The sequence below is a fragment of the Rhea pennata genome, chromosome 8 (assembly GCF_028389875.1).
Source record: "Rhea pennata isolate bPtePen1 chromosome 8, bPtePen1.pri, whole genome shotgun sequence".
Classification (NCBI taxonomy): Eukaryota; Metazoa; Chordata; class Aves; order Rheiformes; family Rheidae; genus Rhea; species Rhea pennata.
Window position 1 is genome coordinate 2,210,369 of NC_084670.1, and position 20,555 is coordinate 2,230,923.

Genomic DNA, 20,555 nt, shown 5'->3' on the forward strand with positions numbered 1-20,555 from the left:
CGCCATGCTGGGCCCCGGCGGCCAGGCCCGGCGGCGCAGCGCCGCCCGCGGCGGGTGGGTGCCCTCGGCCTCCGCGGGAGGGGTCCCCGAGGTGGGCCCGGGTCGCCGTGCCCCGCGGGAAGCGGCCCAAGCGGTAACGCAGCGGCCCGGCGGGCGCGGCTCGCAGCAGGGCCGGGCACTGGGCGGGGGAGGAGGCGTCCTGAGGGAAGGGACCCGTGGATTTGCTGCCGGGGGAGCCCGGCTTGGCCTGTGGCAGGGCCCCTTGCACCCGCATCGCTGCCGCGAGGCGAGTCACAGGTCCCGTCTCTTCCTCCTCCATTTCCATGTTGGTTCCCGTTAGCTCAGCCCACTTATTTTACCCATTTTCCCCATCCTTGTCCACCCTTCTCTTCATATTACCCTTTGAGAAAGCTTCCTGAGAAGCTGCAAGGAGATTCTAAAGAAATACCCTTATTTCCGAATTACCATAACTTCAAACCGTTCATGAAAGTTAAGGAGTATGTCATGCTGTTGATCGTGTTTTGTCAATAGAAACAGAACTTTTAAGACGGATCTCAGTGTAAAGAAAGGATCGACAGCAAGTTCTGCTAGCCAAAGACAAGGGAGCATTGCAAGTAGCACATACTCATACAGGACAGTGAGCCGGAGAAGCCAGTTCACAACTTCTGATAGCAGAGCCGTGGACAAGGGGTCTCTCCTGGGTACCAAGCATGCCATACAGGTGAGAGACCGCTCACACTATTACTAAACAGTTTTTAATGTAGGTCATTGTAGATTCTAAAAGTTGTTAGGAAAGAAGCAGGGGAAGGAGAAAGAGAGGAAAGGTATGTCTGAAGTTGAAGAGCTGCAGAGAAAGAAGATGATCCAACAACTTAACCCATTTTGAGACGAGGATGATCCGTGAACAATCTGCAAGAATAAAAACAAAGTAGTTAGGCATAATTACTTCTCCATGATCTGAAAATCAAAGACTAACAAGCGTTGCTTTGGTTTGGCTATATATATATATATATATATATTTTTTTTTTTTACTTTCTATAGGTATTTTTTCTATTTTTTTGCAATGAGGGGTTGGATGTTCCATAGATCTGACCTGAGAGTCTGCTGGAAGTCAACTGTACATTCTACATAAGTTAACAAAAACAGAATTTTAAACACTGACTACAATTTCCTTTTGGAGTTAGATAAAGGGAAGGGCACTCTGTTGAAAGAAATGTTTAGGCATTTAACACTGATCAGGGGTTTCAGGGTTGTAAAGTTGGAGGAAAGAGCTCTCAGCAATAGTGAGTGCAACACACAAGCTCCGGAGCGAGTAAATGTACGATGCAGTTCTGATGATGAAGACGGTGTTCTTCTCTGGCTAGCTGAGGTTTCTAGTTTCCTGCTCAGCATGTGAGGTGTCACAGGTTCCCTTCTGCAGCCCCTCAACTGCCCTAAGCATTGCATTAGGGAGCAGGTGCATCTAACTCACAGAAGTGATTTCTCCGAGGGGACAGGGGCTGCAGTTGGATGCTCTGGTTGCACTTCCACTGCTAAATGAGACAAGGAGTAATTTTATGCACTGCATTATGGATTGTTAGCATGTTCTCTGCAACTGCTTTGGTTGCCACTTAGTATTCTCTGGAATACAAAGCACAGTTTGGGGGGATAACACACACTACATACCCCCTTGAACACATCAGCCATTGGGAATATGTAGTTAGCCTTCCATTGCCCGTAGACTCCTCTGGTACCGTCCTAGCGGGCTTTGCATGCCTAAAAACCTCTTGGTGCCCTCACATCACATACCCTAGGCACACAGGGTTACAGTCAGTTTGCGCTATGAGCTGCGACACAATCCCCACATTATTTTAGGCACTTTGAAAAGGGGGAAAAAAAAGCAACCAAAATAATAACTCTAATTTAGGGCCATCAGGGCATCACATGAAGCATAGACAAGACACAAAGTCAAGGACTATGTACTGCGAATGGAGCCAAGACACTTGGCCTCAAGACCAGAGAACTGTTTTAGTTAGCAGTGTAGATGTAGACTACATAGCATAGACTACCATTCTGCTGAAGTCCTTCCACTACTGACGAACACAGTTACGCACTGGATAGCCAAACAGTATAATACTCTTTTTCAGATATTTGCCTGCATTGATTTGAAGGTAAGCAATTTAAATAACAGTTCACATAAATAATAAGTAGTTTGATTTCAGTTAAGAAGAAATATCTACGTGAGATATTTGTATGTCTTTACCTAACAAAGAGAAGAGATTCCCGTAACATAATCTGAGTGGTGTTTGAAGACCATACTGAACACATTCTTACAATAAAATTATATTTTTTGGCAGTATAATAAAGAAGTTTCACAATTATTTCACTAGCTGCTTTTGCTATATTATTAATTTGATATGAATAGTGGCAGCTAATAAGCTACTCTTGGCAGTCATTATGGAATAAGCAAGCCTGAAGAGACAACACTGTTAACCAAGTAGGAGAGCTAGGTGAATGTAATTTCTCAGGATATTCTGCAGCCATTTCTATGCAGAGAGACCCAAAGAAGTCTCAAGCAAAGATGACAACTGCTTCTCAAAGCTGAATTCTCAAGGGAAAGAGGGAATGCAAACACCCTGGCCCTTGTCAGTGGCGTACATTACACTTCATTTGCACAGGAGGGGTTACCCATCTGTTCTGCCAGGAGGATGAGTATTTCCCTATCCTGCCTGAATCAGGGTCTTGTTCCAAATAAGATACAATGTTGCATGTGTCATCACTGTCATTTGTTTTTGGAACACAATGAAGCTATTCTGGTTATTTCAATATTTCTTCAGGTTTTTGATGATCAAGGAAAGGATGTGACACCTCGTCCGCTCTTCCAGCCAGATCCCAGTAGTGTTGCACCCAAACAAGGCAAACTCTTAGCACCAAGTGATTACTCTGGGGCCACAGGATCTGGTTTTCTCTCTTCTTTTTCCATGCAACAGACATCAGGTGTGAATATTAGTTTAGTAGGTCCATTCTCAAGGTAAGCTAATGTGCTCTATCTATTAAATCCTGCCTCACTGGGTACCTAGCCTGGAATGGCCACACCTCTGCTCTTTAGAGGGGTTAGGAACTGGAATAATTGTACACAGCTAATAATTATGCTGTGTGGCCATTGGCAAAACACAGAAACTTACCTGTTTAGGCTATAATTGTCAATTAAAATTTGAGGGATGGTACCAAACAGAATAAATGGAATTTGTCAATACTTGAGAGTAAGACTGATTCTGTGTCAGAACTACTTGCTGAAATTCTGATACAGATAAGGGAAAGCGGACTGCTGCACACACAGCTGTGACATTTCTAATTTTACTCAAATTCTCCTTCCTAAAATTTTTCTATGCAGTGTTCCAGAATGGGCCATTTTTAGAGACAGTAATGAGAACATCACAATTCAGAAACATGAACATCCAACTGCAGGTTTTGTAGTGGTTAAGTCTGCATGCAGAGTCATGATAAAAACCTTTAAACACATATGTGAAAAAACACTGTCTCTAAAATGGAGGAGGTTGTGTTCCAGTTGTCTGAGCAAGCTTGTAAAGCTAAGAAGGAGCAATTGTAGCTCTAATAGACTCCTAGCCACCTCAGATACTTTCTGCTTTCCCCAGCCATGTCTTTTCAAAAACTGACATATATTAATACCTGCTTATCTATGATTATGTAAAAATGCTTTGGAGACAAAAGGTCTGTTTTAACTGAAAAGTTACAAATTTGTTTTAAAACTACTTGTCTATTTTAGTTATATTTACTAAGTGTAAGCAACCATTTTTAAAAACTTGATCATTTTTATTCAGATATTGAAATATTGTTAATATAATAACAATTCTTCCTTTAAACTAATTTACACCAGTTACTTCTCTGCATGCATATGCATGCTTGAAAAAAAATTCTTATATAAAAATCTTTGAATTAAACTTGCTAAATTACATGTTCACTACTTACTACTCCCAAACCTTCAGTACACAGGGAATAAACAAAGTCGACAGATCTCAGACATTTCATCTTCTGCCTGACAAATTCAATTTAATTACGCAGAAGAAGGTAAATAACTATTTGCATTTAAAAGGAAAAGTAATGAACCACATCACTTTGTCAGATGGTATGTACACATTATATGGAGAGGAGGTGCTATTTATTTAGTCAAACTAAGCACTAGACTAAACTAGACTGAGGACTAGTAAAATCAGCACTGGCAAAAAATATATATATAAATAAAAGCATTATTTACTATTTTATATGATTATGTCTTCTGAGGAAAGGAAGTAAGTTGTTCTTTGAGAGCAATTTTGTTGTTATGCTTCCTAGAGTGGCTATCATGAGGGATAATTTTAGAGGCAGGGATACTAAACCAGAGCAGATATGCACAAATAACTACTTAAAGGATACAAAATGTCTTCTGAAAAATAAATACATAATTTCTGGACCCTAGAGCTCTTCACTTAAAATACAGAATGAAATGGTTTTACTTTATTTTTTAATAAGAAAATTTAAAAATATATTTTTAAATGCCTCTTGTATATTTATAATCACTCACATTTCACTTGGGAGGAAGAGAAAACCTGCTAAAAAGCAACTGTATATTATTTTTGAGTTTTGCTTTTAATTATCACAGCTATTCCTTCCATGAATGTAATTATTTTTTTTAACAAGCTAATCCCTTCAAATGAGTTTCCTATGCATTTCAAAGACCTTCCAGCACATGCAAAACACCAAAGAATCTTAATTCTGGTTGAGAACAGTGCTGTCTGTGAGTATGTGTTATCACACAGCAGGTAAACAACACCTCGTGTTATTATATGCTAAGAATGATTCTAAAAGCTCAACAGTTGCTTTTCTATCTACTGTTTAATGCCTTGGGATATACTGTCAGAAGAAATCTTTTCTAAGACTTCTTCAAACCATTTCATTATTTTCTTTCCAAAGCCTTCTATGACTTCTTTTACAACATAAGCATCACTGTACAAGCTACTAAAAAGTATTGTGGTTAATCCTGATAACAACACTGTTAGTTTTGTAGTGCTTTGCTAACTGACATCTGGACTCTCACATATGATTTCTGTTTACTTCTTTATTATTGAAGGTCATATGGAAGCAGCACTATTTCTAAATCATATGCATCGACAACTGAGTCCATAGCAGATGACATAGTAGAACCTGGCTCTCGACGAGATACAAGTGTTAGCATAACTGGTAAAGAACATACCCTGTATAATTACAGATTTAAACTGTTTCTTTGGAGCACTGTAATTTGTGAGACACTACAGTCAGTGGATGTGAGATGCTCAGCACTTCGAAAGAACTCAGTTCCTCACAAATTTTGGCTCCTGACCATTACAATGCTTTTAGAATTAATTTTTCTTCGTTTAAGTTAGAGCAGAAAAGTTCTCACTTGATAACCTCATTTGTCAGATGTGCAGGTGAGGCAAGAGGAGATAAAAGAACAACTGACAAAAGAAGACTTGGATAGGAGGGTGGATATTTACCTTACAGAGACGGAAACTATTTGGATATTCGATATGCCATCTGTTGTGGTGTCTGTAGAGTCTGAAGATGCTGGAAAAATTCAGTATGTATATTTGTATTTGTGTCCATGCATACAATATACTCAGCACACCCGCTTTCCATTGGTCACAAAGTCCTGAAAAGGCACACATAGGTTCAGTGTTCTGACTACTGCAGTTTGCTATTCCACCTTCATCTAAAGCCGTGTTAGGTTCAATTATGGTTTTTGACAAGACAGTCCATAGAAGTTCAGTTTGCTGGTCAAATTCATACCCTTTGGATTGGTACATTATGGCAGACAGCAAAAGTGGGGGACAGTGGCAAGAGAACAAACAGAGAATGGGCAAAAGAGAAGACAGAGAAGTATGGTATACAAGAATTACTTAATATGATTTAATGAAAACAGTAATTGCAAAACCCTGTATTAGTTCTAATGTGTAGTTTTATAGCCAATGACTTCAAACAAAGATATAAACAAGCTAGGCACCCTTTGGCTTCCTCTGCAGCCCTTTACTTTGGTTCTAGGTAGAAGTAACTTCACCCCACCACAAGTGACCCTGCCTTTTAAAATGTTGTGCCCCACCTTAGTTGCATCCAGTTTCCACTTTAGAGTCTCCTCCCCGGACTGCCATGAACTTTGGCAGGGAGTTAACCTAGAACATATAGCTTTTTTTGGCTCCCTCCCAGGACATGATTGGGACAGAGGGCAGAGAAATTCTCTCCAGGACTGACGCCAGACTGATACACTTTTCACACAGCTTGTGTAGATGTAAGCCCCAAAGCCTGGGATCCAGTGTGCTATATTTGGGGAGTTAAACAACTTAGACAAAAGAGCTTTTTATTTTGGTGTACTTGCAAAGTTTACAATAGGACTCCAACCCCCACTGTCTGTGAATCACACTGTGGTATGATTTTTGGGAAGAAGGAAGAGGAAGAGCATCCTATGAATCAGACTTTGCTGGTGTACACAGCACATGTTGCGAACAGACAGTGACTCTGAAGTCAGCAACCTTTTCATGGATTAAGGCTGGGTATAATCCAGTCTCCTGTTAGAATACTGAAACTAAAATAGTAGAAAAAATTTTACAGTTCCTACTGACTATTTCTACTTATCTGAGGACTGGACTAAATAGAAGTGTACCAGTTTCACTTTTGTCTCTTGGATACACTACATTTCACTCCTAAGTGACAAGAGCTACTTATTTCTGAACTCATTTAAATTCTACCAAAGTTCAAGGGTAGCTGGATTAGGAGCTTTTTTTGCTGAGGCCCTTCTCTACAGGCCATTTCTGTTTTAAAACAGCCTTACAAGGTCAGAATAGCTGCTGAAAGATGATATGTAGATTAAAACAAAGTCTAGCGACAAGCACACACAGAAACAGAGCAGTAAACTTATGCTAGATAGTATCCTCTACAGTTCAAGTAGTGACTGAGTACATTGAGAAGTTGAAAGCAAATGTTTTTCAGAAAGCCAACGTACACATTTTTTTTTTCCAAGGGAACGGAATAGAATTTATGTTGACATTTGCAAAAATAGACTTGGTAATGAGCGCTTTGTGGAAAGAATGATGCAAACCCTTAATGGAGCCCCAAAGAGCAAGGAAGTGCAGTGTGACAAAATCATCACAGAAGATAAAGGTAAACTCTTCAAGTGCTACATAGAAATGGATATTTAATAAGAACAGGTGCTCATTTACTGCACAGTACCCTTGCCAGGTGTACCCTTGGCAGCTAAGTTTATTATTACATTTAGTTTGCTTATAAAATACTGATTTGGGAAAATGCTAACATACAGCTAGATTGTGGGACCTCAGAAGACTAAGGAAATCTTTTCTTTCTTGTATATCTAAGCAGGGTAACATATTTCCTCAACTTCCACTTTCATTTCTAGAGCTTCAGATTAAGGCAGGCTGATGTGATTTGCCATGGCCTTTTCTGCCCCTCCTAACACTTGAAAATTGGTGCTGGTACATTATACCCATTGTAATAAAAGAGTCATCACCCTAGCTAAGAGTTTTCCTCTGCTGTGTCCTGCCTGCCTAAGAAGAGTGCTTCTTAGGAAGCAGAACTTTACCCAATAATCAGCTATGCTCTTGAAACACAGAAGGACACTCTTCCTTTTTTTTCCCTCCCAACCTTTTCAGTGACATTGCTTTCCATTTCTGTTTGCCAAAATGCAAGGAAGAAAAGCTCTGTTATGACATTTAAAGTCACACACCCAGAAGACTGTGAGGCAGCCTTGCATCACACAAAGCTGTTGCTACAGCCTTTTCGGACCCTCAGTTAATTTCTAAGCCCTTCTGCCAAACAATTTTGTGTGTTGCACAAAAAGTAAGTCTTTACTCACCTGTAGTTCTTTGTAATAACATAGAAATGAAAGACTACTGCATCTAGTGTAATTAATTTCTAGGGATGATGGTCACTTCCTGGGACTTGTATGATTCCTTTAACGCATCAGAAGTAGAACCTACATTAAAAGCAGAACATAGCAGAGCCACAATTGTGAACAGCAGCGTATCTCTTACAACTAAAGAGTGTGATCAGACTGCATCTACAGTTCCTGACAGAGGTAGCATTTTTCTAGATTTACATTTTTGCAATGTCTTCATCCCTCTAAACTGTGCATATCACTATCTTGTATGGAAAAAAATGTATGAATAAAATATATGGTCTGCTTGTCTATCCCTTGAAAGAGGCAGCTTGCTAAAAAATCTTGGTGAGACTTGTGCCAAGACCTTTTCTATATGATGCCGTTGTAAATGAGCTTAAAAGGGGTGACCAGTCATTGACAAAGTTTGTCATGCTAAATTACTTAGGACAGAAGCAGCAAAACCAATTGCAAAAAATTCTAGAAGAGTTTCATCGTATTTCTTATACCTGTGAGCAATAAAAGAAAGCAAAATTAAGGCAAGAAAAAGTTTAGTACTTCAGGTATTCAGATGTTCTGATGATGCTAGATTCTTCTATGCTTTTTGCAGGGAGAAAATAAGATTTTTTTTCTTCTCCCTTGACTTCTGCATACAAAGTGTTACCATATTAAAACTGCTTTTTCCAATATTATCTGTTGTCAGATAGCACAATTTCTTCTACAATGGATTTGGAAAATGCTGTTCTTGCCAGAACACATGAAGAGGAGGAAGACCATTCAGAGGCTATATTAAAATCAGAAAAATTTCATCAAGATTTATTTTTCATGGAGAGGATTCTGATGGAGAATGTTTTTCAGCCCAAACTTGCAGCTTATCGACAACTTCCTGTCCTTAAAGGTTTGTTTGTCATCAGCTACCTCATTTTTGGCACAATGTTTTGTATGCTATTGAAAGTCATGTAGATATGTCCCTTATTGAATGTCTTTACCAACAACAAGTCATTTAAGAAATAGACAAAGGAAAGGAGAATTTATAAGATGTCAGCACAAACTTCGCAGTTTTATACGCAAATTGATGTCCCTACAGAATTGGTGGGAGAATTGAATAAATGATGTCTGCACTGGTTCATATCCCCTTATCACAGCAAACTGTGACTTATTCAAATTGTTAATCAGACTTGTTCTCTGACAGTTAAGATACAGATAAATTCTGCTCTCTCTCCAATAATTTGTTTGCATTGAAACACAGAGCTTTTAAAATCAGACTCTCTGGTGGTGAACAGAAGTTTTAGCCTGATCAATAATCAATGTTAAACAGAAAGTGCCTTCACTGCAGACTGTAGAAGATACTACCTGGACTCAAGAGCTAAACTTTTTGTAGGAGTTCCAAGTTAATGTAGAGATGAAAAATACCGATGAAGAAGTAATTTTGCCCTGCTTTTACTGTATCATGCTTCTTCACAGCACAGAGAGTTTGAGTTTTTCAGGTAATCAGTCTGTCTCATATTCTACCCACTTTTCTACACTGCTACAATTGAAGCATAATACTAACCGGAATAGATGGACTTTTGCTCTGATGTATGGCAGTTCTTATCTCCTGATTTTGTTAGCAGTGATCTGAGATCAATTTATGATCTGGACATTGCATAATATAAAAGGACGAGTAAACAAAAAAAGCACATAACAAACAGTCTAAAAATATGCTCTATGCTTAATTTTGCCAAGTAAAGAGCTTTGTATGTTATAGAATCATGTAACTTAACAAAGATTGATATTTAAGTGTGGATCTTTAAAAGTTGGCATAAAAAATGAAAAGAAAATCCACTTAAATTATTTTTTCAATACAACAGATTAGAAAGAAACATTCCTAGTTGGGGAGGGTGGCACAGATTTGCAATGGCTTGTTTCTGGATAGTTAAATTCACTTATTAAATATCTGGTAGCAGGACTGGCATGCTACAGCCTGACCAAGCCCTCCCTATGTTCCTATCAACATTTTAATCATAGTTTTGAAAGTTAAGGTGTCTTAATTATTAAATCTTTACTTCAGTTTGTTGCTGCAGAATGTTTGCTGAAGAATAGAAAAGGAGCATTCTATTTTCTTCCAAAGTGAGTACTGTTACAGATAAGTGAAATAATTATTATTCAGATTCTACCACATTTGTGCATTTTAGAACCTGTTGTTACATCAAATACTAGTGATATAGTAATAGCCATGGAAGAAGCTAACCAGGAAAAGGAAGAACATGAGCAGGAAGAACAGGACAAGGAAGAGCAGAAGGATATCGTCATTGCCCCCTCAATTCTGTCAAATCTAAATAAAGCCCCGGAAGAAGCTGTACCTCCCAGTTTGGAACGACTGTGGTCATACACATGTGATCTAGCTAATGGCCGCAGTGTGAGCAGTATGGCTTGGAACAAACTAAACCCAGTGAGTTAACAAATCTCTTCTTCTAAGCTGTTTATAAAATGATTTAAGTACTTGTGAGTGTAAACAAAGTCCTGATTTTGATATACTTTGCTGAGAGGGATCTCAAAGGGACAGATTCATCCCTATAGTCAGGCAGGCTGTGTTTGCATCCCACTATCTGTATTTTGTCCTTCTGTGTAATAATATTGCCACATTATTCTACAGGCTGGACAACTGCGCTAGGCTCTTCCTACAAATCTATCACAACAGCTTTAGTTGGTCCAGAATACATCAGTTTACCATTGCCCATCACCTGATCAAGAACATTAAAATAATAGACTTGGTTCATTGTAGAATTGAGAATTGAGATTTAAACACCTACTATTAAATGTTATTACCATTGACAGAGTAGATAGTTCAGATACCCCTTTTTTCTTTCTAACAGTAATCTCCCAAGCAAGTGCATTCATCAAGGACAAGATGCATAATAGCAGGCACAGTTTTCCCAGCTGCTGGCCCAAGTTTACTTAATTCGATTTCAGTTGAGGTGAGATGACTCAGACACCTCAACTTTCAGAGTAATGTAGAGCTTAGTTCTTCAACAGAACTCTCGTATGGTCACCACAAAAATAAGGCATGGAAGGCATGTAAAAACAACAGAGAACAGGAAATATAAAACCAGTAAGATTGCTCCAAGGAGAAAAAGAGAGACAATAAAGACAAATTCATAAGGTTAGTACACCAGATCCCAGATGCTTTCAAGCTGGACACATTTATAGACATCAGTCCTAGAATTATAGGTCAAACAAATATCTACTTTTAAAGAGCTCTTTTCACAAACAGGTTGTTTTGTTGTAGGGGGATAAAAAAGACTTGAAGGCTAAGGTTCTTGCTGCTGTTTGCAACTTTTTCCTTATGGATAGCAAGAATGGAATTCATTGTATCCCGCAGTAGAGGGCTAAAAGTTAAGTGGCTGAAGTGGTCATTGAAGCTCCTTCTATAAGCTAATGTTCACAGAAAAGAATAGAAAAAGCATTGCATATTTTATTAAATATTGCACATTAAAATCTGCCTATAGACTAGTGTACACTCCTGTCTATAGAGGGACATATTTTATAATAAGCTTTTGCAAGGGAGAGGGGAAGGCTGCCACCCTCCTTCCCCCCCCCAAAAAAATTGATAGTGACTACAAATGCACTTTTACTTGAACTAGTTCCACTAGGAGGACTAGGAGGTTGCGTTAGCTGGAGTACCATCTAACCTGGTGAGTTCTCTTCTTTTGTATTATTCAGCTTGCATATGATACGATCATTGGAAGTTTTGTATGAGCATATGTAAGTTTTTGGAACTCTGAGTCACTGTTAACAGAAAGTTGCCTTTTAAAAATCTAAGACTGAATTTCAAGTGGAACTGAGATGTATCTGTTAATCTGTGCTTTTAGGATCTTTTGGCTGTTGGTTATGGAGAGTTTGATTTTAAAGAACAGAAAAGTGGCTTGGTTTGCTGTTGGTCACTGAAGAACCCCATGGTAATAGAAGCAGCAAGTAGTTTGTTTTCTTTCTTCAGTTTATATTTCTGTTGTACTGTTTCTGCCTTATTTAATTCCCTATTCCTGTTTCAAAAAGCAAGACCTAACCAGTAAGGTTATTAATTTGCTAGTCCCAACTACACATTTCTGGAAAATTGATTTTGACTGCAGTACCTAGCAAAGTGCTTAAGTCTTGACCAAAGAAAGTGCTGATAGGAAACGGTTTTGTTTCCATGCCTGTCCCTCCTCTCCGTTGGTACTGCCAGAGGTGCTGATTGTGCTGGTGGTTTTGTAACACGGACATCTGCTCTCAGGAACAGAATTCATTTCACATAAGTCACCATACAGCTAACAGATGGTTACAACTGTCAGGTAATAGTAGTTTATACCAGCTTATACAACTTTAGAATGCAAATATATCCCATTTCTAGTCCCTAGAGTGAACTAACCAAGATTGTAAATCAATTTAGTTGTTAGTGTGTGTAGATCTAGATGTGTAGATCTTTCTGAAAGGATTTTTTTTAGATTGAGAGAGTCTTGAGCACAGCAATGTGAAAATAAATCCATTTACCTTTTGTTTTTCAAAATCTGTAGTCAATTTTTTCAGTACCTCCAACCTCCAATTACAGAAATTATCTATATTTTGAATTCAAGATTTTTCCTTTCCAATCCATTTTCTGTTCTACATTGAAGTTCTATGTCAGGCCAAAGTAAAAAAGTAAGTATTAAATTATCTAATATAAATTTTCCTAATACCATCAAAACCCAGCAGGTTTCATAGATATAACATTTACATTTTTACATATCCTTCTGAAAAATGATCCATTAAGAATTTCTTTTAAAACTTGCCATTTTTTAAAAAATATCTTGGAAATCTCAGTTATAAAGACATAGTGAAAATCATCTGACTGCAGTGAAATTAAACAACTTTGATCTGTTTTACAAACTCCATGCAGCCAAAATTATGCATTAGACCAACTTAAATAATGCAGCATCAAATCTCAAACTTTTGATGCTGTCATATGAAAATTTGATGTCTCAGTCACATTTAGAAAAATCAAGACTCCTGTGCTCTTATGCTTTCCTGATACCACTGTAGTCCTCAGTGCCTAACACTAAGAAGCAAGACTTGGCACGCTCACTGAAATACAGTTTTTTCTAACTAATACTTTAATAATTTCCTATTGCAAAAGCTCAGTGCGGTGACATTTTTTGAGTTCAATGTTATAACAGAGCTGAATCAGTTCTTTTTGCATGTGGAGAAATTACGTGAGGATAGTGATTTACAGATTACCTAGGGTGTCTTAGATTACATTTTATCTTCAGCTGAGTTTCTGTGATTAGAAAGGCAATCACGTACCTAAAATTACAGAGAAACACAGATACCTTCAAATAGATGGACAACAATTGGAGAATCTTCCAAATTCTGGATTTTGATTTTCAGTTTATTTTATTTTTTAAAAAAGTTCCACCATATTCAAATAGATAAATCTTGGGGAACTTGATTTTTCAGGTTTTGGGTTTGGAGTATTTAGTTTGACGTAGGCCCATCCAACGTATTTTACAGTACCATAATTCTGCATAGTCTTTGTTATTCCTAATTGTAACAGTTGCAGTAAGCAATTGAGCCAGTTAGAATATAGTCCTTAATTTCTATCCGGATGGAGATTATGGTCATCAGGACTTGACTTTTCCAGAGTAGCTTGGCAATTTAGTACATCAGTGCTCAGAAGATTGAGCTAAACCAAGAAACTAACTTAAAATGTTCTTGTATTTTTCTTCTGGTCAGTGGCCAGAGCGCGTTTTTCAGTGTGAACATGGTGTAACTACTTTGGATTTTTCAATGGCAAGCCCTAATCTTCTAGCAGTTGGAATGTACAATGGTATTGTCGCAATCTATAACGTACAGAGTCGTAATAACACTGCACTCTTAGACAGCAGGTAAGACCATGATTTCCCATGTCCTTCCAGCTTGGTCATGTCTTAGTTTCTCCGTTGTGGATATTTTATTTGTTATTTAGTGAGCGAGTGTTGGCACTCTTGATAAATAAACCTTGTGAATGCTCAAAGATGTTACATAATTTTTTTCCAACTTCTATCAGCATATTCCAATTCTTACTGGAAATGCCTGCACAAATACTCAATGCTCTCAAGTATTAGAAGTTTCTGAAGCAGAATTTGGGGGCACAAAAATTTATGATAATACATAAACGTCCAGAAGGGGACAGAGTAGACTGACCAGATTTTCCCCATCCACCTATTCACACTGATACAGCCAAATACATAAACATTGACATTCTCCCTCTGCACTGGCAGGACTCCCTGTTTTTATTTCTGCTGATAAAGTTACATTACATTAACTCCAATGGTCATTATCTGGGGTGTGAAACCCTTTGTGCTGTTGCTGTGCATGGAAACGAAGCTCCTGCACTGGAAAGGTCACAGTGTAATATTCATTTGTTTGACTTTTTAAGAAAGAATGTCACCAGTAAGTTACAACTCTGTAACATTTGATAGTTCATGTACTAACTAACTAGAACAGTATAGTTCCAAATAACAACTCCTTATTGGAGACCAGTGGAGGCTTTGGGTGTTTTCTCACTGATTCCATTTGCCAAAAATGGAGAGATATGTGAAATGCCAGGATAAATGAGGGATAAGCAGGAACTATGAAGAAAATGAAAGAGAAGAAATGATCAGGGAGCCCTTTGTCTTGAAAGCAGCTCCCCAGGTCTAGGGCGCCTACAAGGTGCAGATTGACTTCAGGATTCAGGATTCAATAAAAAGTATGTCAGCTCATTAAACAGAGCCCTGGAATTAAAAATCAAATAGGTCTGATTAAAAAAAAATCTAATCCAAAGAAATCAAATCTAAATATTGGCTTCTTGCTCCAGGAGAATTTTGTATTTAAGAAAAGCTGAATAAGATTTTGGTATTAGAGCTTGATGTTCATTACAAAGTAGAAGGTTATTTATGATTTAAATATGTTGTCTTGTCTTTGTTAATATCTGGTTTATCATGATCATTTTTTTTGTCCCAGTGAGTCTTCAGATAAACATATAGGTCCTGTATGGCAACTAAAGTGGGTAGAACAGGACAGAGGCACAACAGGAGATGACAAAGGAGAGGTATTAATCTCTATCTCAGCAGATGGCCGAATAACCAAGTGGCTTATACGGAAAGGACTGGGTTGCTCTGGTAAGCACTTTCCCCTGCCGCTTTTCTGCACAGAGATAATGCCTGGAATTGCAATTGCCTCATTTTATTTTAGGTGACGCTCAGTTATATACTGGTTATCATAAGCAAAACATTTAAGAGCTGTTGAATATTACGAAGAAGCATGGAGTTAGGCTCTGCTGACATATGCAATATCTGTTTGACAAGAACTCTTGCCATTTGCACAGATCTGATGAAAATAAAGCGAACAGAAAGTGAGAAGAAAAAAGCAACAGGTGAGAGAGAAAGGAAAAGTGAAGCTCTGATATCTCGACAGGCACCTGGAATGTGCTTTGACTTCCATCCGAAGGTAGGTTCAGAAAGCCCATCCTGGCTAGCTTTTACCCAACAAGATTATGCAGTAGATGTCAGATTCTCAGATGGACCTACTTTAATATGCACCAGCCTGGGATTTGGCACTGATATTTAAAGTGTCTTCAGTTCCAAAACAAAACAAATTGCTTCTTAGCTAATGTTAGATATCCAGTTAAGACTGTTAGGCAAAAATAAAGCATGTAACAGTGTAGAGAGACACCAGATATCTCTGACAGATACAGTTAGGATATTGAGACCAAATATCAGAAAGTGTGATGCTAAGTTCCATTTCAGCAAAGCTGAGCTTAGAAAGAGGGTTGAAAAGGGGAAAATTATTTTTATGGTATCTGCACTCTGGAAACATAAACTAGACTAAGAGCTCCTGTAACTGGGAGAACAGATTGAAAGCCCTCATACCTTGGAGAAGTCTGAAAATGCAAACTCCATGGTAAGGTGAATATGCTATCCTGTACACTTAGCTATGTTGACTGCAAGTTGGTTTATATCACTAAAGAAATGAATGGAGCCTTTCACCTGATAAATTATCCCATACCATAAGATTCCTGCCTGCGTATCTGTTACACACATGTTCTCTATGGCTGAAACAAGCACTGTTGCCACAGGAGAAGTTATTAGTTCCACAAATACAGTTTCAACACCTCTTGCTCAGGAGTCTCTATCAGGACATGCAGACTGCTTCCAATAACATTAGCAATAACAGCATTCAAAAATTATCAAAAATATGGTAAACCAAGCGAGTAACCCCTGTATGTGTAAAACTATATCATAATTTCAGCCATGTTACTCACATTTACTTTGTCCCAAATCCTATGGTAACTTTACTGGGTGTGGCGATCAAATCTGTGAGAATTTGAGTTCAGCATCTCCTGAGTCCAGGGCTTTAATGTCAAGGCTTCTCTTCTTTATCCAGCTGAAATTATTGCCCACAGAGCATCTGAAGGATTCATGCTTTTGTCCATGTGCATCACTGGCATCTACAAATCCTGAACACTTGACTGTGTGCATGGAGCAACTCTGCAGAACATTCACAGAAAGTCCAAGTTCTTCCAGAGTCAAAAGTCACAGCCTATGTTCTGCACAGGTGGAGAACACACATAGTAAATCTTATACATTCTGGCACCAATGGATCCACTGCACATATATCTATTTAGCACACATATAGGCAGCCAAACATACAGCATGCTAGCAACTCCACCCTGATTCTTCAGAGAAATGTCACAGCCCAAGTTCATCTAGTTCTTTCTTTAAATATTTTTGGATAAATGACAGGTAGGATAATCCAATCTAGGTTACTTTTACCTTTATTGCAGGATGCTAATTTTTATCTTGCTGGAACAGAAGAGGGTCTTATTCACAAATGTTCTTGTTCCTACAATGAGCAGTTTCTAGAAACGTACAGAGGACATAAGGTGAGTGATACATAGAAAAAGTAACAACAAAAAACACCATTCAGTTAAGTTTACCAGTTTGTTTCTTTGCTTATGTTTACTAAACAAACACCTACAACAAAAGAAACCCAAACTTCTTTTCTAACATTATGAAAAAATTCCTGTCATATAAAGCATTACAGTCTTTTGGTATTACTTTCTACAGTTACTTTCTCCTACAAGAAATGTTTTTAAAGAATGTATTAAAGTTTGTACTATAAATTGTTTTAAAGGTTTAGTTCTGGCTTTATTTAAAGAGAACTATAAGTAACCTCATTGTCCTGGAGGCTGTAGTTAAATAATATTACCTCTGAAAGAAAGATGGCAGAGCTTTAACAAATCACCTTTTTGCACATCTTTGCTTCATCCAAGAAGCTGCCCTGTGGGCATCAGCTTCTCCTAACAACTTGGGAAGGCACAGAATTATCTAAACATTTTTATTCTTATGATCTCTGCTGTCTTATCACATTTGCATGTGATATCCTAGGATATGTGTACATAGGAACATCCTAGTTTCCTATAGGTATATATAAAACAGTGCTAATTTCACTACTAACGGTCAGAAACAGTCAAGGATTTCCATGAAAAGTCTGTGGAATAGAGGACTATTGAAAAACATACTGTTAGGCTGTAGCTCTAGAATAACACAAGGTTCTTTTTTGCTTCTTCCCTAACACCAAGGGTCCTGTGTATAAAATCGCTTGGAATCCATTCAGCACTGACATGTTTTTAAGCTGCTCTGCAGACTGGAGCATTATTTTATGGCACCAGGATTCACAGAAGCCCATTTTAACTTTCAGTTCCATTGCTGCTGTTGTTCATGACATTATGTGGTCTCCAAAATCAGTCTTCATATTTGTAGCAGTGAATGAAAGCAGAGTAGAAATCTGGGATCTTAGCATCAGCACGTAAGTGATTGCTTTTCTTGAAGATGAATCTGATATGGTAGACATAATAGCACAGAGGTTAAATATTATTGTTTAATCAGTATTGTTATCAGATAGTTACAATTCTGTATCATTTATTTGCTTAGCTATTGAAAGAAGGATTGCATTTTGAAACACTCACTTTTTAACAACAGATGGTAGTTATTGGAGAATTGTGATTATAAGACGAGGAGCAGGATGCTTAATGGAATTGGTAAGGGGTAAAATTGATTTTCTACTGCAGTAATCATAGATTCTACCGCTTCCATAGTGAAAAAGAAAAATCACAGAACTGGGCTATAGTTCTGTGTATGGTTCTGTTTTGTAAATCTTTTGTAAGGATGAGAGAGATTGTTGGATGTTCAGATACCTCCTGCATTTTCACACTATTGTAAAGTAGATGCAAGTGTCATGTCTTATGTGCAGTTTAGTTAATCTGTGGCCTTATACTGCTATCTGTGCTATGTAGCGTCAATGACAGCATGAAGAAAGCAGTGAAGCAGGAGGCCCACTCACTCTTGTAGTAGCAAAAAAACCAAATTATTCCTATTACAAAGTATTAACACTGCTTTCACCCCCAGTACAAGGCCATAGGACAGATTTTAGGTAACCAAAATATCTTTTTAAAAAATGCCTGCTATTTTTGTTTTGTTAGAGAACAAACAAAACACTGCCTCACTTCTTAGCTTTTAAGTTAATCTAGAACATAAAAAGTAAAACACACAACATTCAGCAGGACTGCACTACTGCTAGAATTTTGTATGTGATAGCACTCCAGGCACGCACAGTTGTCGTTAATGTATGGCTTTACTGGTTGCAGCTTGGATCCCTTGATCACTAGGTCTGCGAACCCAAAAGTGAAATTCACGTCTGTACTTTTTGCTAAGAACACAGACTGCCTTCTAATAGGAGACAACAAAGGACAAGTCGGTGTGTTTGAGCTGCAGAATCTGGACACTTCCAATAGTAATAAGGTATGACTCACAAGGAAAAGGTGTTGGTCCTTAGAGGCCTACCTGTTTCTCTGGTTCTTCACTCTTCAGAAAGGGGTGCCTGTTAAAGGATCTAGTTGAAGAGTTAGGCAGTAAATAGTGCCATAGGTGGAATTACATACAATTCCATGACTGGATTAAGGACTGAAGTGGTTCCACATCTCACTGCTAGAAAATTCATGAACTAGAAGAGATTGGTAAGGTGAACTTCAAACTTAAGATTTCACTTGATTTCAAATCCACTGCTAGAAATCTGCTTTTTAAAAAAATTCAGCATTTATTCATAATCCAGAGGTCCCCCACAGCTGGACTTGAAAGGGACGCTCAGGGTGAGGGCAGGAGGGTGGAGCCTCATCTATGCACAGACTGCAGGTAAAATGCCTTTCCCTCCCGGCAAGGCAGGAACGACATGCCCTCTCCTGGCCATGAACAAGATAGTCTCACTTCCTCTCCGTCATCAGCAAACCCACCAGCCCTTTGGCGCTCTGTTGACTCTTGTAGAAGCCATTAATTATTCTGCTGAGGGCTCTTCTGTCCCGAAGGTCATCTCTCTCCAGTTTTCTTGTATTACAACTAAGTTCCTTTCCTGTTGTACAACTGTATGGCTTCTGTGTCAGCAGCAGTGTATTTCACTTCTGCCAGTTGATGGCAAGATGAGATCAATGCTAATTATTTGTAGCAAAGTGCCACTGGGCCCTCCTTGTCAGGTCCATTTTATCGAATTCTGGTCTCCTCCTGGGTATTCCCAAACCAGGTGGATCCCTCCAGGATCTGCATGTAGCTCGGAGCTCTGAACTGTGCCACCTGATCAACTCAGCTCTCCCTTTGTCCATTTAACTCTCAGCGGGTAACTCTGACTAATTGGACTTAGGTTCCCAATTTGTAAAATGGGATTTGTACTTTTTAAAGTCACTTCTGAATTCCATGGTGCAAAACACTTAACTTAGTTTGGGGAAGAAGAAAATACTAATGTCAATCTATCCTTTTTTCCTCAGAGAATCTAGCATTAGCAGTTCACAATTATCAGAGTTGCATTTAGAAAATCCTGGTAACTCACAACCTCATTTGTTAGACTTAACAAATAAAATTAGTATTTTTTTTAAATATGAATTACCACAAAACAGTCCAAATCCTCTGGACATAAAAAGGTCTTCAGTTGATTAGAGTAGATTAAGTCACCAGAACAGGACTAAAAATGTCACAGGCCTTGGACATGTGGCATAATTACTCACTGAGCAACAAAGTTCAAGAGGGAGCCCTGCTTTCCAGCCTACTTCATCAGTTTCTTCCATGACCTTTTCTGATAACAGAAAGGTCTTTCTCACTTTAGGTAAGTATAAAGCCCAGTACAATAGGTCTATACTGCAAATGATGCTAAACGGACATTGTTACATCAGGAACAATCGCTTTTAAGCACAGCCACCATAAACGTATCAGCTGAAAAACTAATTTCCTTTATAAATAAGATATATGTTTGGGCCCTAAGTATGATGTTACAAATGCAATCCAGACCGGCCTGCCAAGAAGTGTTATTTTCTAAGGTGTACCAATAGAAGGAACCATAGCTTTACCAAAGTCCAAAAAAAGAATCAGCTAACACAATACAAACTACCTTAGCCTGCTTTCTGGATGCTCATTACATAAACCATTCTGTTATCAATTTGTAAGTAGGAATTTTGGATCACTTCATTTCTTATACTGCAATTACTCTACAGTTCAGCCTTCTTTTCTCTTCTACAGGTTGGTGCCTTACAGGATATTATTGGTTCTGCTCTAGCTACTTAACAATAGCTAAATGATACTGCTTCTCAGCTGGAAACAAC

At 38.3% G+C, this 20,555-nt stretch overlaps 1 protein-coding gene across 1 annotated transcript; it reads left to right on the forward strand.

Moving 5' to 3' along the window:
• Positions 1-4: 4 nt before the first annotated feature.
• On the forward strand, positions 5-20,555 carry DNAI4 (dynein axonemal intermediate chain 4). The gene is made up of 16 exons (XM_062581557.1): positions 5-133; positions 2,817-3,010; positions 5,108-5,217; positions 5,437-5,593; positions 7,028-7,167; positions 7,940-8,098; positions 8,601-8,795; positions 10,072-10,328; positions 11,749-11,835; positions 13,625-13,776; positions 14,876-15,033; positions 15,240-15,361; positions 16,698-16,796; positions 17,496-17,722; positions 18,561-18,714; positions 20,473-20,555. Exons 1-16 carry the CDS (start codon positions 5-7, stop codon positions 20,515-20,517), a joined length of 2,385 nt encoding a protein of 794 aa, XP_062437541.1. The 3' UTR covers positions 20,518-20,555.

Coding starts and splice junctions, on each gene's coding strand:
- DNAI4 (XM_062581557.1), top strand. CDS start 5: ATGCTGGGCCCCGGCGGCCAGGCCCGGCGGCGCAGCGCCGCCCGCGGC. Junction 134..2,816: donor CGCGGGAAGCGGCCCAAGCG/GTAACGCAGCGG, acceptor ATATTTCTTCAG/GTTTTTGATGATCAAGGAAA. Junction 5,594..7,027: donor GAAGATGCTGGAAAAATTCA/GTATGTATATTT, acceptor TTTTTTTCCAAG/GGAACGGAATAGAATTTATG.